The following is a 13,302-nucleotide window of genomic DNA, read 5'->3' on the forward strand; positions in this document are numbered from 1 at the left end:
AGACACATAGTCGGCAGGTCAGCTTCCCTTTTTGGTATCAATAACCATTGCTTTCTCATCCTACTCTTCAAATAAGTGAAACAGCCAATTTAAAATGCATCCCCTTTTCCAAGGGGTATCGGATTTAAGTTACAATGAGGCCCACATTTAACTTTAACCAAAATGAAGCACCTCCCAGCTCTACAGTAATGGGAAGCTTTAGAAAGTGTTGGGGATGTGGATTGTCTCCTAGAAGTTGATAAGGAATCTTAATGGAATCCTGGCAATAAAATAAAAATTGAGCTGAAAGCTGTTCCTCCAATCAAAGTTCAGCTGCCACAGTACCACAATGTACCTTGACAGCTACCTAGCAACAAGTTATCACTTGCCAATATTCCACAAATATTTGTGGTAGCAATATGACAATAAAAAAGATGAGGTTCATTTCAGTTTTTTAAAACCAGTAATTCATAAAGCCTAATGTCTCTGGGATCCTTCCTTAAATAACTACTCTTGATTTTGGACTGCAAAGTGCAGATAGCTATGATAAATTTCAATTACGTGAAAAGGCGAAAAGCAGTCAGCTCTCAGACTCCCATGGGACCCTGAGTCACTGGTGAGGAAATGGCCAAGTGGGATCCAGTTACAAGTAACTTCTAGACTGGCTGAATCACAACGGTTCGCAGGGCCCCCAATGGTTATTTCTATTATAGATTCATGCCCTGTCTTTTCTTAAGCATTATTTAAAAATACATATCACACACCACAAGAAAACCAGTCACATATTAACGTAATAAAAGGAATAAGCATTTTAGTGGGAGTTAATTTTTTTGGAAAACTGTTAATGAGAAAGCAGGGCCCTGAGAGAGCAGAATTAAGTCCAGCAGAATTTTGATGGGAGAGGGAAAGGACAGGTTCAATATGTAGAAAACTTCCTTGCACAGGCAATGCTAGGGGTTGTGCCTTGTAGGTCAGAGCTCTGGGAGGTAACATGAAGACTGTGGTTGTGGGAAGTGGTGGCTAAGGGCACAGGAAATGACTAGGCTGAAAGTGGAGAGTTAAGGCCCAGAGACAAGTGGTGAGAGGGCATTAATGATAAGCTCTGCCTAGATTCCAGTTTCACCTCAATCAGTGAATTGCTTGGGGAGCTTGTTAAAATGAAGATTCTGATGCAGTAAGTTTGGGATAAGGCTGGAGTTGCTGCATTTCTAACTAGCTTTCAGATACCAACTGGAACATAGATGTTGCTGGAACATAGATGTTGCTGGAACATGGACTATTCTGCAAATATCAAGGGCCTACTCTTTCATCATGGTTCCTAGACTAGTCTGAAGCAGTGGTTGGATTTCAGAGATCTGGTCCTAGTCCTGACTCTGCCACTCACTAGTTGTATTACCAAGGAAAATGGACTTGTTTTGGGCCTTCATCTGTGGCTGCTTTCCCGAAGATTGCTTCTCTTCAGGCTAGGGCAGAGCCAGTGCTGGGCATGTGGGCCTTCTCAGGTAAAGCTCCTGAGTCACATGAATGCCCTGAGTGGAGTGGAACTGCTGGGGACTGCAGCAGTAGCTCATCTCATCCTTTTTCACACTGTCAGCAGAGCCTAGTTTGTCTGCTATTTCTATTGAGCTGGAAGCCATTGCTACTCTGACATCTTATTGTTTCTCTCAACCATAAATTCGCCTGAAGAAGAGAATACACAAGAAGATCCGGGAGGCAAAGGGACTCTAAACTTCATGTCAGAGAGAGACTGTAATGTGTTGATGTTCCTACAAAATTAAAAGTGGCATTTCATAATACTTACACATCATATGTAATTTTGCAAATATGAGAGAACAAGGCTTTTTCTCTAAGCTATAGTTAAAAGTCCATAAAATTTTTTAAGTGGCATGTTTCTAAAGTTGTTGAGAAAGACAAAACCCTTGTGTTCCATGAAATTATTTGTTTATTTCTATTCTTTCTTAAAAAAGAATTTGAGGTGGCAGGTCCTGCTGTCCATTAGGGAGATTATTGATGCTGACCATGGAGAAACCAGTTTCCTGATGCTGCACAATTCTAGGAATTGGAGGTGTGGATGTCTGCTATTATCTTGATTCCATCGAGCAGGAGGGAGAGGACTGCTCACCCTCATGCCTTCCTGTTTTTCAGGAACCATTCTTTCCCTTTTCTCAGGAAGACTAGACAGAGCAGACCCATCACTGCACCGTCTGCCTTTGTATTCAACTTCATTGAATTACAGGCTCTGATAATCTGCCATGGCAGTGTGATTTCTCATGATTGCTTCTCATAAATTCTAATGAGAAGAATGCAGGCATGGGAATCATTGTCTTCTATCTTATTTCCTTTCTACAGGAAATCTCTAAGATAAATTCCATTTCCTCATGGCAAGAGGAGGTATTCCATGGGCTTAGAGATATATTCACTGTGAAGGAAAAAGTTGCCTTGGGACACTTTATCCTCTGGCCATATTCCCTGTGTGTTTGACTATTTCAGCACCATTGTTTTCTCAAGTGATATAAAGCCAACATTTATTTCCTCTACCATCTGCTATGCTAATGGCCCCACTGGCTCTTTGAACAAAGCTACTACCAACTTGAGACTATGCAGGTCACAAGTAATCTAGGTCACATAATTAAATACACACTATTTCACACTGTCTTCTGGGATCTCACACAGTGTAAAGTATTACTTAACACAACGTGGGTATATTCATCTGTCATTTTCAGAAACGAACATACACTATGTCAGTAGCTAGATTACTTCTCTTCAGTGAGAATTTTTCTTTGGACCCAAGAGGCTGACACTCACTTCAGATACTCCACGCCATCAGGAGTGGCTGGAACATTGTACCTTCTCATATATTCATGCATCTCTGGGAAACTTTGTCTCACATAATCTTCAGCACTGCTTTCTCGGACAGTTCCAAAGCGGAATCCTTGGGAGGGATGATGTAACTATGAGGGAGAAAAAGAAAGGGCTTAAATAAAAATTATTCTTAGAAGTGTTTTTTAACTTTTTTTTCATAATTCTTTGAAACTTAATAGTAATTCGGAACTTTTCTAACCCCCACAGGCAGAAACATGTACATAGAAATGTGCAGACATGGCTACATGCTTTTTACATCAGAAATTGTTCTATCTTTAGAAGCAAACAGATGGAAATGACAAACAAAAAATACAAAACAATTTTTTTTGCTTTATATTGGAACCTATTAGAATTCTTTAGAAGCTGTGCAAATTGGCATGTAGAATTAGTCTCATTATTGTAAACTGCATATCAGACAAAGTGTACATTCATAATAAAGATTATGATACTCCTTGGTTAGAATAACATAAAGGCCAAGTTAAAACCTTGCATCCTGAGATTACAATAAACCTGCATAATGCTGTGACTATATCACTTTTGTGTTTAGCCACCTTTAGGCTATATTACATTTTATTTATTGCATTTATTTTTGGTGTTGTCATAAAATATTCTCTTTCCTTCAGATAACTGTATTATCCAATGCTGAGTCATGCTGTGTATTTGCTCAAATGGAATGGTATTTAAGATAACTTGGAGCGACGCGGGGGCAGTGGCAGGAGTAGACCTAATAATTTCATAGGTTTCCAGGATGCAAGACCTCACTGCGTGTATTAGTTGGTTCTCACGCTGCTGTGAAAAAATACCTGAGACTGGGTAATTTATAAAGAAAAGAGGTTTAATTGACTCACAGTTCTGCACGGCTGGGGAGGCCTCAGGAAACTTAAAATCACGGCAGAAGGCACCTTTTCACAGGGCGGCAGGAGAGAGAATGAGTGACAAATGAAGGGGGAAGCTCCTTATAAAATTATCAGATCTCATGAGAACTCACTCACTGTCACTAGAACAGGTAACCTAAATCATGAGGGTAATCACCCCATGATTCAATTATCTTCACCGGGTCCCTCCCACAACACATGGGAATTATGGGAACTACAATTAAAGATGATATTTGGATGGGGACTCAGCCAAAAGAGAAAAGACTGTGCACTGGGAGTCCTGCAGAGACTTTCTGTCACTAAGGAGAATAAAGATATATCACACGAAACATTACTATTCAATGAAAGTTGTAGAGAAGCATTAATGTGTAATCTAAAGCACTATTTAAAAAATAAGAATGAACTGGGATTGGGCCACATTACTGTAGTCAGCAATATTTTAGAGATTATACATGTCCACAATAATTATAGTCAAGTTTTTGCACATTTTTGTTTGGCTTGATATTAACATTTTATATAATTAGTTCTGATGTGAATCCCTGGGGACGGAAATCTATTGATGGGCTTCATGGAGTCTATAAACCTCTTGAAATAGTAGGCAATAGTTTTTATAAATGTGTTTGTAATTTTCATCTAGGAGGGAGAAAATACAGAGTACTTTTTTTAATAATTAGGTTTTTAAGTTGTTTACCCTAAAAATGATTAAGAACTCACTGAATGTGGTGACAAATAACATATATTTGAGAGGAATTAGTTTTGGCACACAGTAAAGGTGTAACAATATGGTAATAGTTAAATAAATTATATGGCATATTCTTATAGAGTGTAATGCAACATATAGATCATGTTTGTAAAGTATGTTTCATAAAACAAGGCAAATGCTCATATGACAAGTGGAAAAAAGCTTTCATATGGTATGATCAAAATTAAATATGTATACATTTATTTAAATGCTATGATTTCCCATATATATTATACACACACACACACATACGCACATGCACACACACCTTGGAAGAAAACATGTTGGTGTTGAAATTACAGATGTATTTTTTATTTACAGATTATCTGCAGAAACACTTACCATGTTTATAAGTAGAAAAAAATATTTTAAAATCAGCAAATTCATTCATTTATTCAACACTTATTGAAGGCCTACTCTGTACAGCTCTCCAAGTTACTAGGGTGACAAAGATAAATACCTATAACCACTGCCATATAGGAACTCTTTTTTTTTTTTTGATTTTGCATTTTTAAATTTTGATATATTTTTCCTCTTTCTTTCTTCCCTTTTTTTTAATTATTATTATACTTTAAGTTTTAGGGTACATGTGCACAATGTGCAGGTTAGTTACATATGTATATATGTGCAATGCTGGTGTGCTGCACCTATTAACTTGCCATTTAGCATTAGGTATATCTCCTAATTCTATCCCTCCCCCCTCCCCCCACCCCACAACAGGCCCCGGAGTGTGATGTTCCCCTTCCTGTGTCCATGTGTTTTCATTGTTCAATTCCCATCTATGAGTGAGAACATGTAGTGTTTGGTTTTTTGTCCTTGCGATAGTTTACTGAGAATGATGATTTCCAGTTTCATCCATGTCCCTACAAAGGACATGAACTCATCATTTTTTATGGCTGCATGGTATTCCATGGTGTATATATGCCACATTTTCTTAATCCAGTCTATCATTGTTGGGCATTTGGGTTGGTTCCAAGTCTTTGCTATTGTGAATAGTGCCGCAATAAACATACGTGTGCATGTGTCTTTATAGCAGCATGATTTATAGTCCTTTGGGTATATACCCAGTAATGGGATGGCTGGATGGCTGAGAAAAACAAGCAATAGGGAAAGGATTCCCTATTTAATAAATGGTGCTGGGAAAACTGGCTAGCCATATGTAGAAAGCTGAAACTGGATCCCTTCCTTACACCTTATACAAAAATTAATTCAAGATGGATTAAAGACTTAAACGTTAGACCTAAAACCATAAAAACCCTAGAAGAAAACCTAGGCATTACCATTCAGGACATAGGCATGGGCAAGGACTTCATGTCTAAAACACCAAAAGCAATGGCAACAAAAGCCAAAACTGACAAATGGGATCTAATTAAACTAAAGAGCCTCTGCACAGCAAAAGAAACTACCATCAGAGTGAACAGGCAACCTACAGAATGGGAGAAAATTTTTGCAACCTACTCATCTGACAAAGGGCTAATATCCAGAATCTACAATGAACTCAAACAAATTTACAAGAAAAAACAAACAACCCCATCAAAAAGTGGGTAAAGGATATGAACAGACACTTCTCAAAAGAAGACATTTATGCAGCCAAAAGACACATGAAAAAATGCTCATCATCACTGGCCATCAGAGAAATGCAAATCAAAACCACAATGAGATATCATCTCACACCAGTTAGAATGGCAATCATTAAAAAGTCAGGAAACAATAGGTGCTGGAGAGGATGTGGAGAAATAGGAACTCTTTTACACTGTTACTATAAACTAAACCATTGTGGAAGTCAGTGTGGCGATTCCTCAGGGATCTAGAACTAGAAATACCATTTGACCCAGCCATCCCATATAGGAACTCTTAAAACCTGGTTGTTCATTGTATTTCTTTGGTATTCCACTGTTAAGTAAGTAATGCAGCTTACTCTGAGTTTAATGTAATTGTTCCATGCACTGAACAAATTCTAATGTTTTATGCCAGCATAACCTTAATGCCACATCAACAATAATAACAATATTTAACATTTATTAAACACTTATCATGCGCCAAACATGATACTTAGAGCTTTACATACATTATTGTGCTGAATCTTCATAATAGCTTCGTGAAGAGGGCACTGTTGTTACTTCCTCTTAGGGATGAGTAAACTGAAGCTCAGAGAAGTGAAGTAATGGGCTTAAAGTCATGCAGCTGTAAGTAGCAGGGACTGGCTCAGAACCCATGTCTATCTTATTTCAAAGCATATGCTATTATCTACTACATCATCTTGCATTCTAGCTCATGACAACAACTGAAGTGATGATGTTTATTAGGAGGAACTCACCAGGCTTTTAAAAATATCATCCTTATGCCTTGAACCCCCAGGGCTGTTCTCATAGTAGCAAATCGCAGTCGTATGGCTTGCGCAAGGCACATTTATCAGCATTGTCTGTCCAACATCTATTAATTTTTCAAGACCTAGGTCAAAATTTTCTATGTAAAGTATTTTGTCTTGTGTAGCTTCACCCTCCTACCCAGAACAACAACAATAATAAAACTACTTATTTATCTGTGCTGATATAGTAGCTTGTACATATAAAATATGTAGGCAAAGACCTAGGTGAAAATTTTCTATGTGAAGCCTTTGGTCTTGTCTAGCTTCACCCTCCTACCCAAAACAACAACAATAGAAAAACATAACTACTTATTTATCTGTGCTGATATAGTAGCTTGTACATATAAAATATGTAGGCAAATATTTATTTAAGCAATCTTTGACCTTTCCGTGCATTAATTTCTTTGATCCTACCAAGAAGTGTGAGGCAGGTATGTCTATCATCTTTTTACATAAAGAAACTGAAGATTAGAAAGTGTCCAAGGTCACAAAGCTAGTAATTGTACCTGGGATTTGAATTCAGCCTGATCAAAGACATTCAGCTTTTGACAACTGTGGAACACTGCTTCTGATACTATATCATACTGACTCCCTCTGTCTGGTCATTACAAAATTTGCTACTTGTATGCCAGACAGTAAGCTAAGGGCTTTTAAAATTTTCACAATAATCTTACAAGATAGATGTTATTTTCTTATTTTGCAGATTAAAACACTGAGGCTTGGATAGTTAAAGTAACACCAACTTCTCACAACTAGGAATGAACAAGCTTCAGCCCATCTGATTTTCTGTAACTTGAAGACCAAGTTTCATTTGCTTGTGTAATACAGTTACCTATCACGACATTTGGCACCTTGCAGGTAGTCTATATCTGTTTGTCAAGTTAATTCATTTTATCTCGTCTATTTTTCTATCCTGCTTTATCCATTTAACTTATATGCATTCTTCTGCTCTCAGTTCAGTAATTACTTCCCTAACTTATTGTGTAGGCCAGATTCTTTTTTCGTAAGCCCTTACAGTACACATACCTATCTTTTGTAGAATCTATCACAGTTGCAGTTTTAAATTTAGTTAGGTATCATGTGATTAGAGTCTAGACTCTCAGTTTCTTCACTAACTGGAAGCTCCATGTAAACAAGAATAATGTTAATTTTAATTTATCCTTGTATTTCTAATGCCTTTCGTTGTGTAGTTGCTCAAGAAAATACTTGATGAGTAATTAATTGATAACTATTCTTTGAACTTAGAGGAAGGTGACAGCTTTGTCATCTCACTTAGCACAAACTATGCTAACAGTATAGCTTACAACTCAAGCTTTCTAAATAAACCCTCTCTTTAAGGTAAAAGGGCTGTAGAATCATTAATTAAAATACCTTTCTCTCATATAGAAACAGAATTCCTTCCAGAAGTACATTCTTTACATTATGTTGTGATAATACTTTTATGGCCTATGACCTGTTTTTAGGGAAATCCTGCTTTTCTGGGTCTCATTTTCTTTTCTGAATGCACCAGCACATTGTTCCTTTCCAAAGCATAGAAGGAATCAGGGAACCAGCAGATCCAGGCTCAGAATTCTGGTGGAGGACTGTCTCTTTGTGTTTTTCCTTTGCATGACTTTCTTTTGTATTTGCTCATCAGCTCCCATATCTGCCTTATTGGCTCTGTGAAGGCAAAGGTTCTGAGGTTCTGAGAATGGAAAGTTCCTTCAAGGATTAGCAAATAAGCAGACTCCAGGAGAGAAAGCATCTTATTAGCCTGACAGGGACCTCACTCTAACATGGAGATGTTTTGCAAACACTGCCACTGCTCTTATTTGAGTCACCATCATTTCTGTCATCCACATATTCCCTTTCTTCCTTTCTGATCCACTCATAGAAGTTTTAGAATTCAAATCTGATCATGTCACTCACTTGCTTAATGCCTATCAATGGCTCCCCCATGGCCCTTGGGATGAAGTCCAAACTCCTCACATGGCCTCTAAGGTTCGGCATGTTTGGCTCCTGCCTTCCTTTTCCTAGCCTTGTCATCCTGTTCTCCTCCTGGCCTTCCAAGCTTTGGCCAGTTCTCTCATTTCCAAAACAAACATTTTGCTTGATCAGAGCTCTTGCATATAGTCTTCAGTCTGCCTGGGACACTTTTTCCTCATCCCTGCTTCTTTGTCTAGCTAACTCTTAAATGTCACTTCCTGAGGAAAACCTTCACTGTCCCCTAGACCTGTAACACCCTCCCATTATACCTACAGTTTCACATAGCACTGACAACACTTGGAATTATTTTTATAGTTTGCCTTCCCTGCTAGATTGTAAGTTTCCATAAGGATGGTGCCCATAGTGGTCTCATTCATGTGGTTGTAAGTCTTTAACAAATGTTAGCTGCTATTATTATTATCATTGTTATGCAATAAACACAGTGCTTAGCACATAGTATATGCTTGATAAATAATGATATAATAAATGAATTATCATCATTATTAAGAGAATTAATGAAATTCTCTTAGGTTAGATACATTAAAAATTTGATGGTTTTTATCACACCTCCTGCTGTCTTTTTTCTCCTTAAAATTAATTTTTTCTTTTTTTACTTTAATTCTTTCAAAATGATATATTCTTTCTTTCTTTCTGTGTGTGAGATAATATTGAAAAATAACCATGGGCTACTCAGCAGTCATAAAATAATAGAATCAGAAAAGGGATCTAAGAAGCTATTGATGCAACCCAGTGGGCCAGGATAGTCTACCCTGTGTGTAATTCAGACAGCCAGGGATGTCAGAAAGCCTGCATCAAGGAAAAAGGATAAAAGTGTACAAACAGCTTAAGCATTTGAGGTGCATTACAACCATCACCAAGAAGTCCCAGTGAGAGAAGCATTTCTTTAAAGTTTCAGCTAAATACCTCACCAGCTCTTCCGATTCTGTTTATAATTGCATCCACCTCTTTAGGCCTTGGGGAAATATCTAAGGTTAAACTGTCTATTTGTAGGTGAATTGTTTAGTATTAATGGAATACTGAACTCTACACAGAGTACCTACGTGGAGAATAATCAAACAGACATTCCCCAGAAAGCAGAGAAATGGCTCAAAACAAAATGAGGCAAACTCAGGAAATAATCAAGTTGCTATGTCCAAGGTAGAGGTAATGCTGCAGATTAAAAAATAATCCCAATGCTGAGTATACTCACTTAAGGTCTTCATCTGTACCCATCTGAGATTAGTACTTAATTCATCAGTGAAATATAGTCACTGGACTTGGTATTATGTACTTTGGAGTTGAGTGGAAAGGGCTATTCCTAACTTGCCTAATGGAATAGGATATAGTATGTATTGAATTCACAGCTCCCTTCCATGGCATTACTTTATCCACTTATAACCTGTGGATGCTATAGTATCAAGTGGTCTCAGGGATGGAAGGGGCTTTGTAAGTCTAATCATCCACTAATGTCTGAGTCATCAGTGGACGATTAGCAGGGGTCCCAAACCCCTGGGTCATGGACAGGTAATGGTCCCTGGTCTGGTGGAACCAGGTGACACAGCCATGGGCAAGTGAGCATTATGGCCTGAGCTCTGCCTCCTGTCAGGTCAGCAGCGGCATGAGATTCTCATAGGAGCATGAACCCTATTGTGAACTGCAAATGTGAGAGATCTAGGTTGCACATTCCTTACGAGAATCTAATGATAAATGTAATATACTTGGATTATCTCCAAACCATTACTACCCACCCCCAACCCATCCATGAAAAAATTGTCCACAACATTGGTCCCTGGTGCCAAAAAGGTTGAGGACTGCTGCTTTATAGCAAGGTTAAATGTACTGACTAAGGTTTCTTCAAAATGTAGATTCTGATTCAGTAGGTCTAGGTGGAAGCTTGAGATTCTGCACCAACAAGCTGCTAATTGATGCAAATGTCATGGTTTATGGACCAGGCTTTGAGTAGCAAGATTTTACTTATAATATTCCTATGGAGTGCCTGTTACGTCTCTGCTTGACTGTCTCCAGTGACAAGAAAATTCCTCCTCCTGGCCGGGCATGGTGGCTCATGCCTGTAATCCCAGCACTTTGGGAGGCCGAGGCGGGTGGATCACGAGGTCAGGAGATCAAGACCATCCTGGTTAACACGGTGAAACCCTGTCTCTACTAAAAATACAAAAAGTTAGTCGGGCATGGTGGTGGGTGCCTGTAGTCCCAGGTACTCGGGAGGCTGAGGCAGGAGAATGGCGCGAACCCGGGAGGCAGAGCTTGCAGTGAGCTGAGATCGCACCACTGCACTCCAGCCTGGGTGACAGAGCGAGACTCCATCTCAAAAAAAAAAAAGAAAAGAAAATTACTCCTCTTGAGGCATGTCTTCTGTAAATGAAAGGTGACTTTTGTCTCTACACAACCAATTGATTCTATCTGAATATATAGTCATAATAAAATAACAGCTAATATTTTATAATATTTATTATATGCTAATAAATTCATATCTAATGAGATTGCTACTTTTATCATTTATTATTACATATGAAGAGCTGTGATTCAGGGAGATTAAACACCTTGTCTAAGATGATCAGAAAGTGATAAAGTTGGATTTAAAATCAACCCTGACTTGAAGTTCTTAACATACCCTTATCTAGCACTACACTCTGCATTTATAGACTTGTATTATTGTCCAAGTCTTGTGAAAATCCAACTAATATATACCTATCCAACTAATATATACCAACTAATATATACCTATTTGTGCTGCAACTTCAGAATCAATTATTATAGTTGTGATCATATAATTTATAGTGCAAACTAGGACAGTTCTCTAAAAGGGGGACACTATTGATGATCACACAAGGACAAAAAAACACACTAGGACTGTCCTGGAAAACAAGTATGTATGTTTACCCTAGTTTTTACTCATGCTCTGAATATTAGAATACAGAAAAACAATGCCAAAAAGAGTGTTGCTGAGGTCCACCCTGTATTTTTTCTAATGTGAATTACTAAGTACATCTTATACTGCAGTTCTTTTTCGTGTTATTCCTATTTTCTTCCACAGAAGCTGCTTCCTCCATTTAAATTTAAGCAGTCTGCTGCCTCTCCCTTCTTCATTCTGAAGCCTTCTACGTTAGGTCAGCTAATCTCTAGTCAACAACATTCTTCGACATCATGTTTGATTTATATGAGCCTTAGCCCAGGTTCTTCTGACAACTTGAGTCATTGCATCAAGTCTCTTGTAGGGACTAGGGGTCAGCAAATTATGGTCTATGGGCCAAATCTAGCCTGCTACCAGTTTTTGTCAATCAAGTTTTATGGGAACACAGCCATGCCCATTTATTTATGTATTGTCTATGGCTATTTTTACACTACAACAGTAGAGGTTAGTAAGTACAAAAGAAGCCATATGGCCCACAAAGCCTAAAATCTTTACCACCTGGCCCAAACAGGAAATGTTTGCTGTCCCCTGATATAGACAATTTGAATCTAACTAGCTTCTTGACTCCCATATTTCAAATTTTTCTCTCTATTCTAAAATCCAATGGTCACTTAGAAAGAGTCATCTTTGCAGGTAAATAAACAGAGGTAAGGTTTAACAAATCTCAGCAGGCTTCCTGGCACTGTCCAGATTTAGGCTGTAGTGTGATGACACACCTTATTTCTAGCTGAGCTGGAGTATCAGTCTCCCTGCTGGAGGTCTTGACTACTGCAGCTCTTTGCTTCTTTTTAGGACTAGAAATAGGAAGACTCTGGTCACAAAATTTCAAACTGAAGCAACAGTATGACATTTGGACTGATTTTAGATTCTATCCCAGGGACAGATGCTTTTAGAGCAGACCCTGTAAGTCTGAGGTTATAAAAATTGGCCAGTGGCCCACCTACTCACTTTATTTATTTATTTGTTTATTTATTTTTGAGATGGAGTCTCACTCTGTCGCCCAGGCTGGAGTGCACGATCTCAGCTCAGTGCAACCTCCGTCTCCTGGATTCAAGCGATTATCGTGCCCCAGCCTCCCAAGTAGCTGGGATTATAGGCATGCACTACCATACCCAGCTATTTTTTTTGTGTGTGTGTTTTTAGAAGAGAAGAGGTTTCACCATGTTGGCCAGGCTGGTCTCAAACTCCTGACCTCAAATGATCTGCCTGCTTCGGCCTCCCAAAGTGTTGGGATTACAGGCGTGAGCCACTGCACTCACTTCAGCTGAGTTTTATTCATTCCAACTTCTTCTTTGCCACTTTCCTCGATTCCATATCCTTTTCGTCCAGACTTTGTGTATCTGCCATATCATTAAAGTGGAGATATTTATTATCTCTATATTATGTCTTCTATTATTTTAATAATGATAATAGCTAACCTTTATTGGGTGCCTCCTTCATTCCAGGCACTGTGCCAGGATCTTAAATTCATTGCTTTGTTGAATGCTCACAGCATTCTTTTGTGGTACACACAGTTGTTTTCTCCGTTTTAAAGATGGAGGAACTGAAGCTTGGAGCTATTAAGCAACTTGCTCAAGGC

The 13,302-nt window shown here is 38.4% G+C and overlaps 1 protein-coding gene across 1 annotated transcript in view; it reads right to left on the reverse strand.

The window, feature by feature from the left end:
* GRIN3A (glutamate ionotropic receptor NMDA type subunit 3A) overlaps positions 1-13,302 on the reverse strand; it is a 169,928-nt gene that overhangs the window by 55,551 nt on the left and 101,075 nt on the right. The window contains exon 4 of the mRNA XM_009244706.4: positions 2,785-2,930. Coding sequence (XP_009242981.4) covers positions 2,785-2,930 — 146 coding nt within the window. The remainder of the gene's footprint in view (positions 1-2,784; positions 2,931-13,302) is intronic.

The sequence above is a fragment of the Pongo abelii genome, chromosome 13, assembly GCF_028885655.2.
Source record: "Pongo abelii isolate AG06213 chromosome 13, NHGRI_mPonAbe1-v2.0_pri, whole genome shotgun sequence".
Lineage (NCBI taxonomy): Eukaryota > Metazoa > Chordata > Mammalia > Primates > Hominidae > Pongo > Pongo abelii.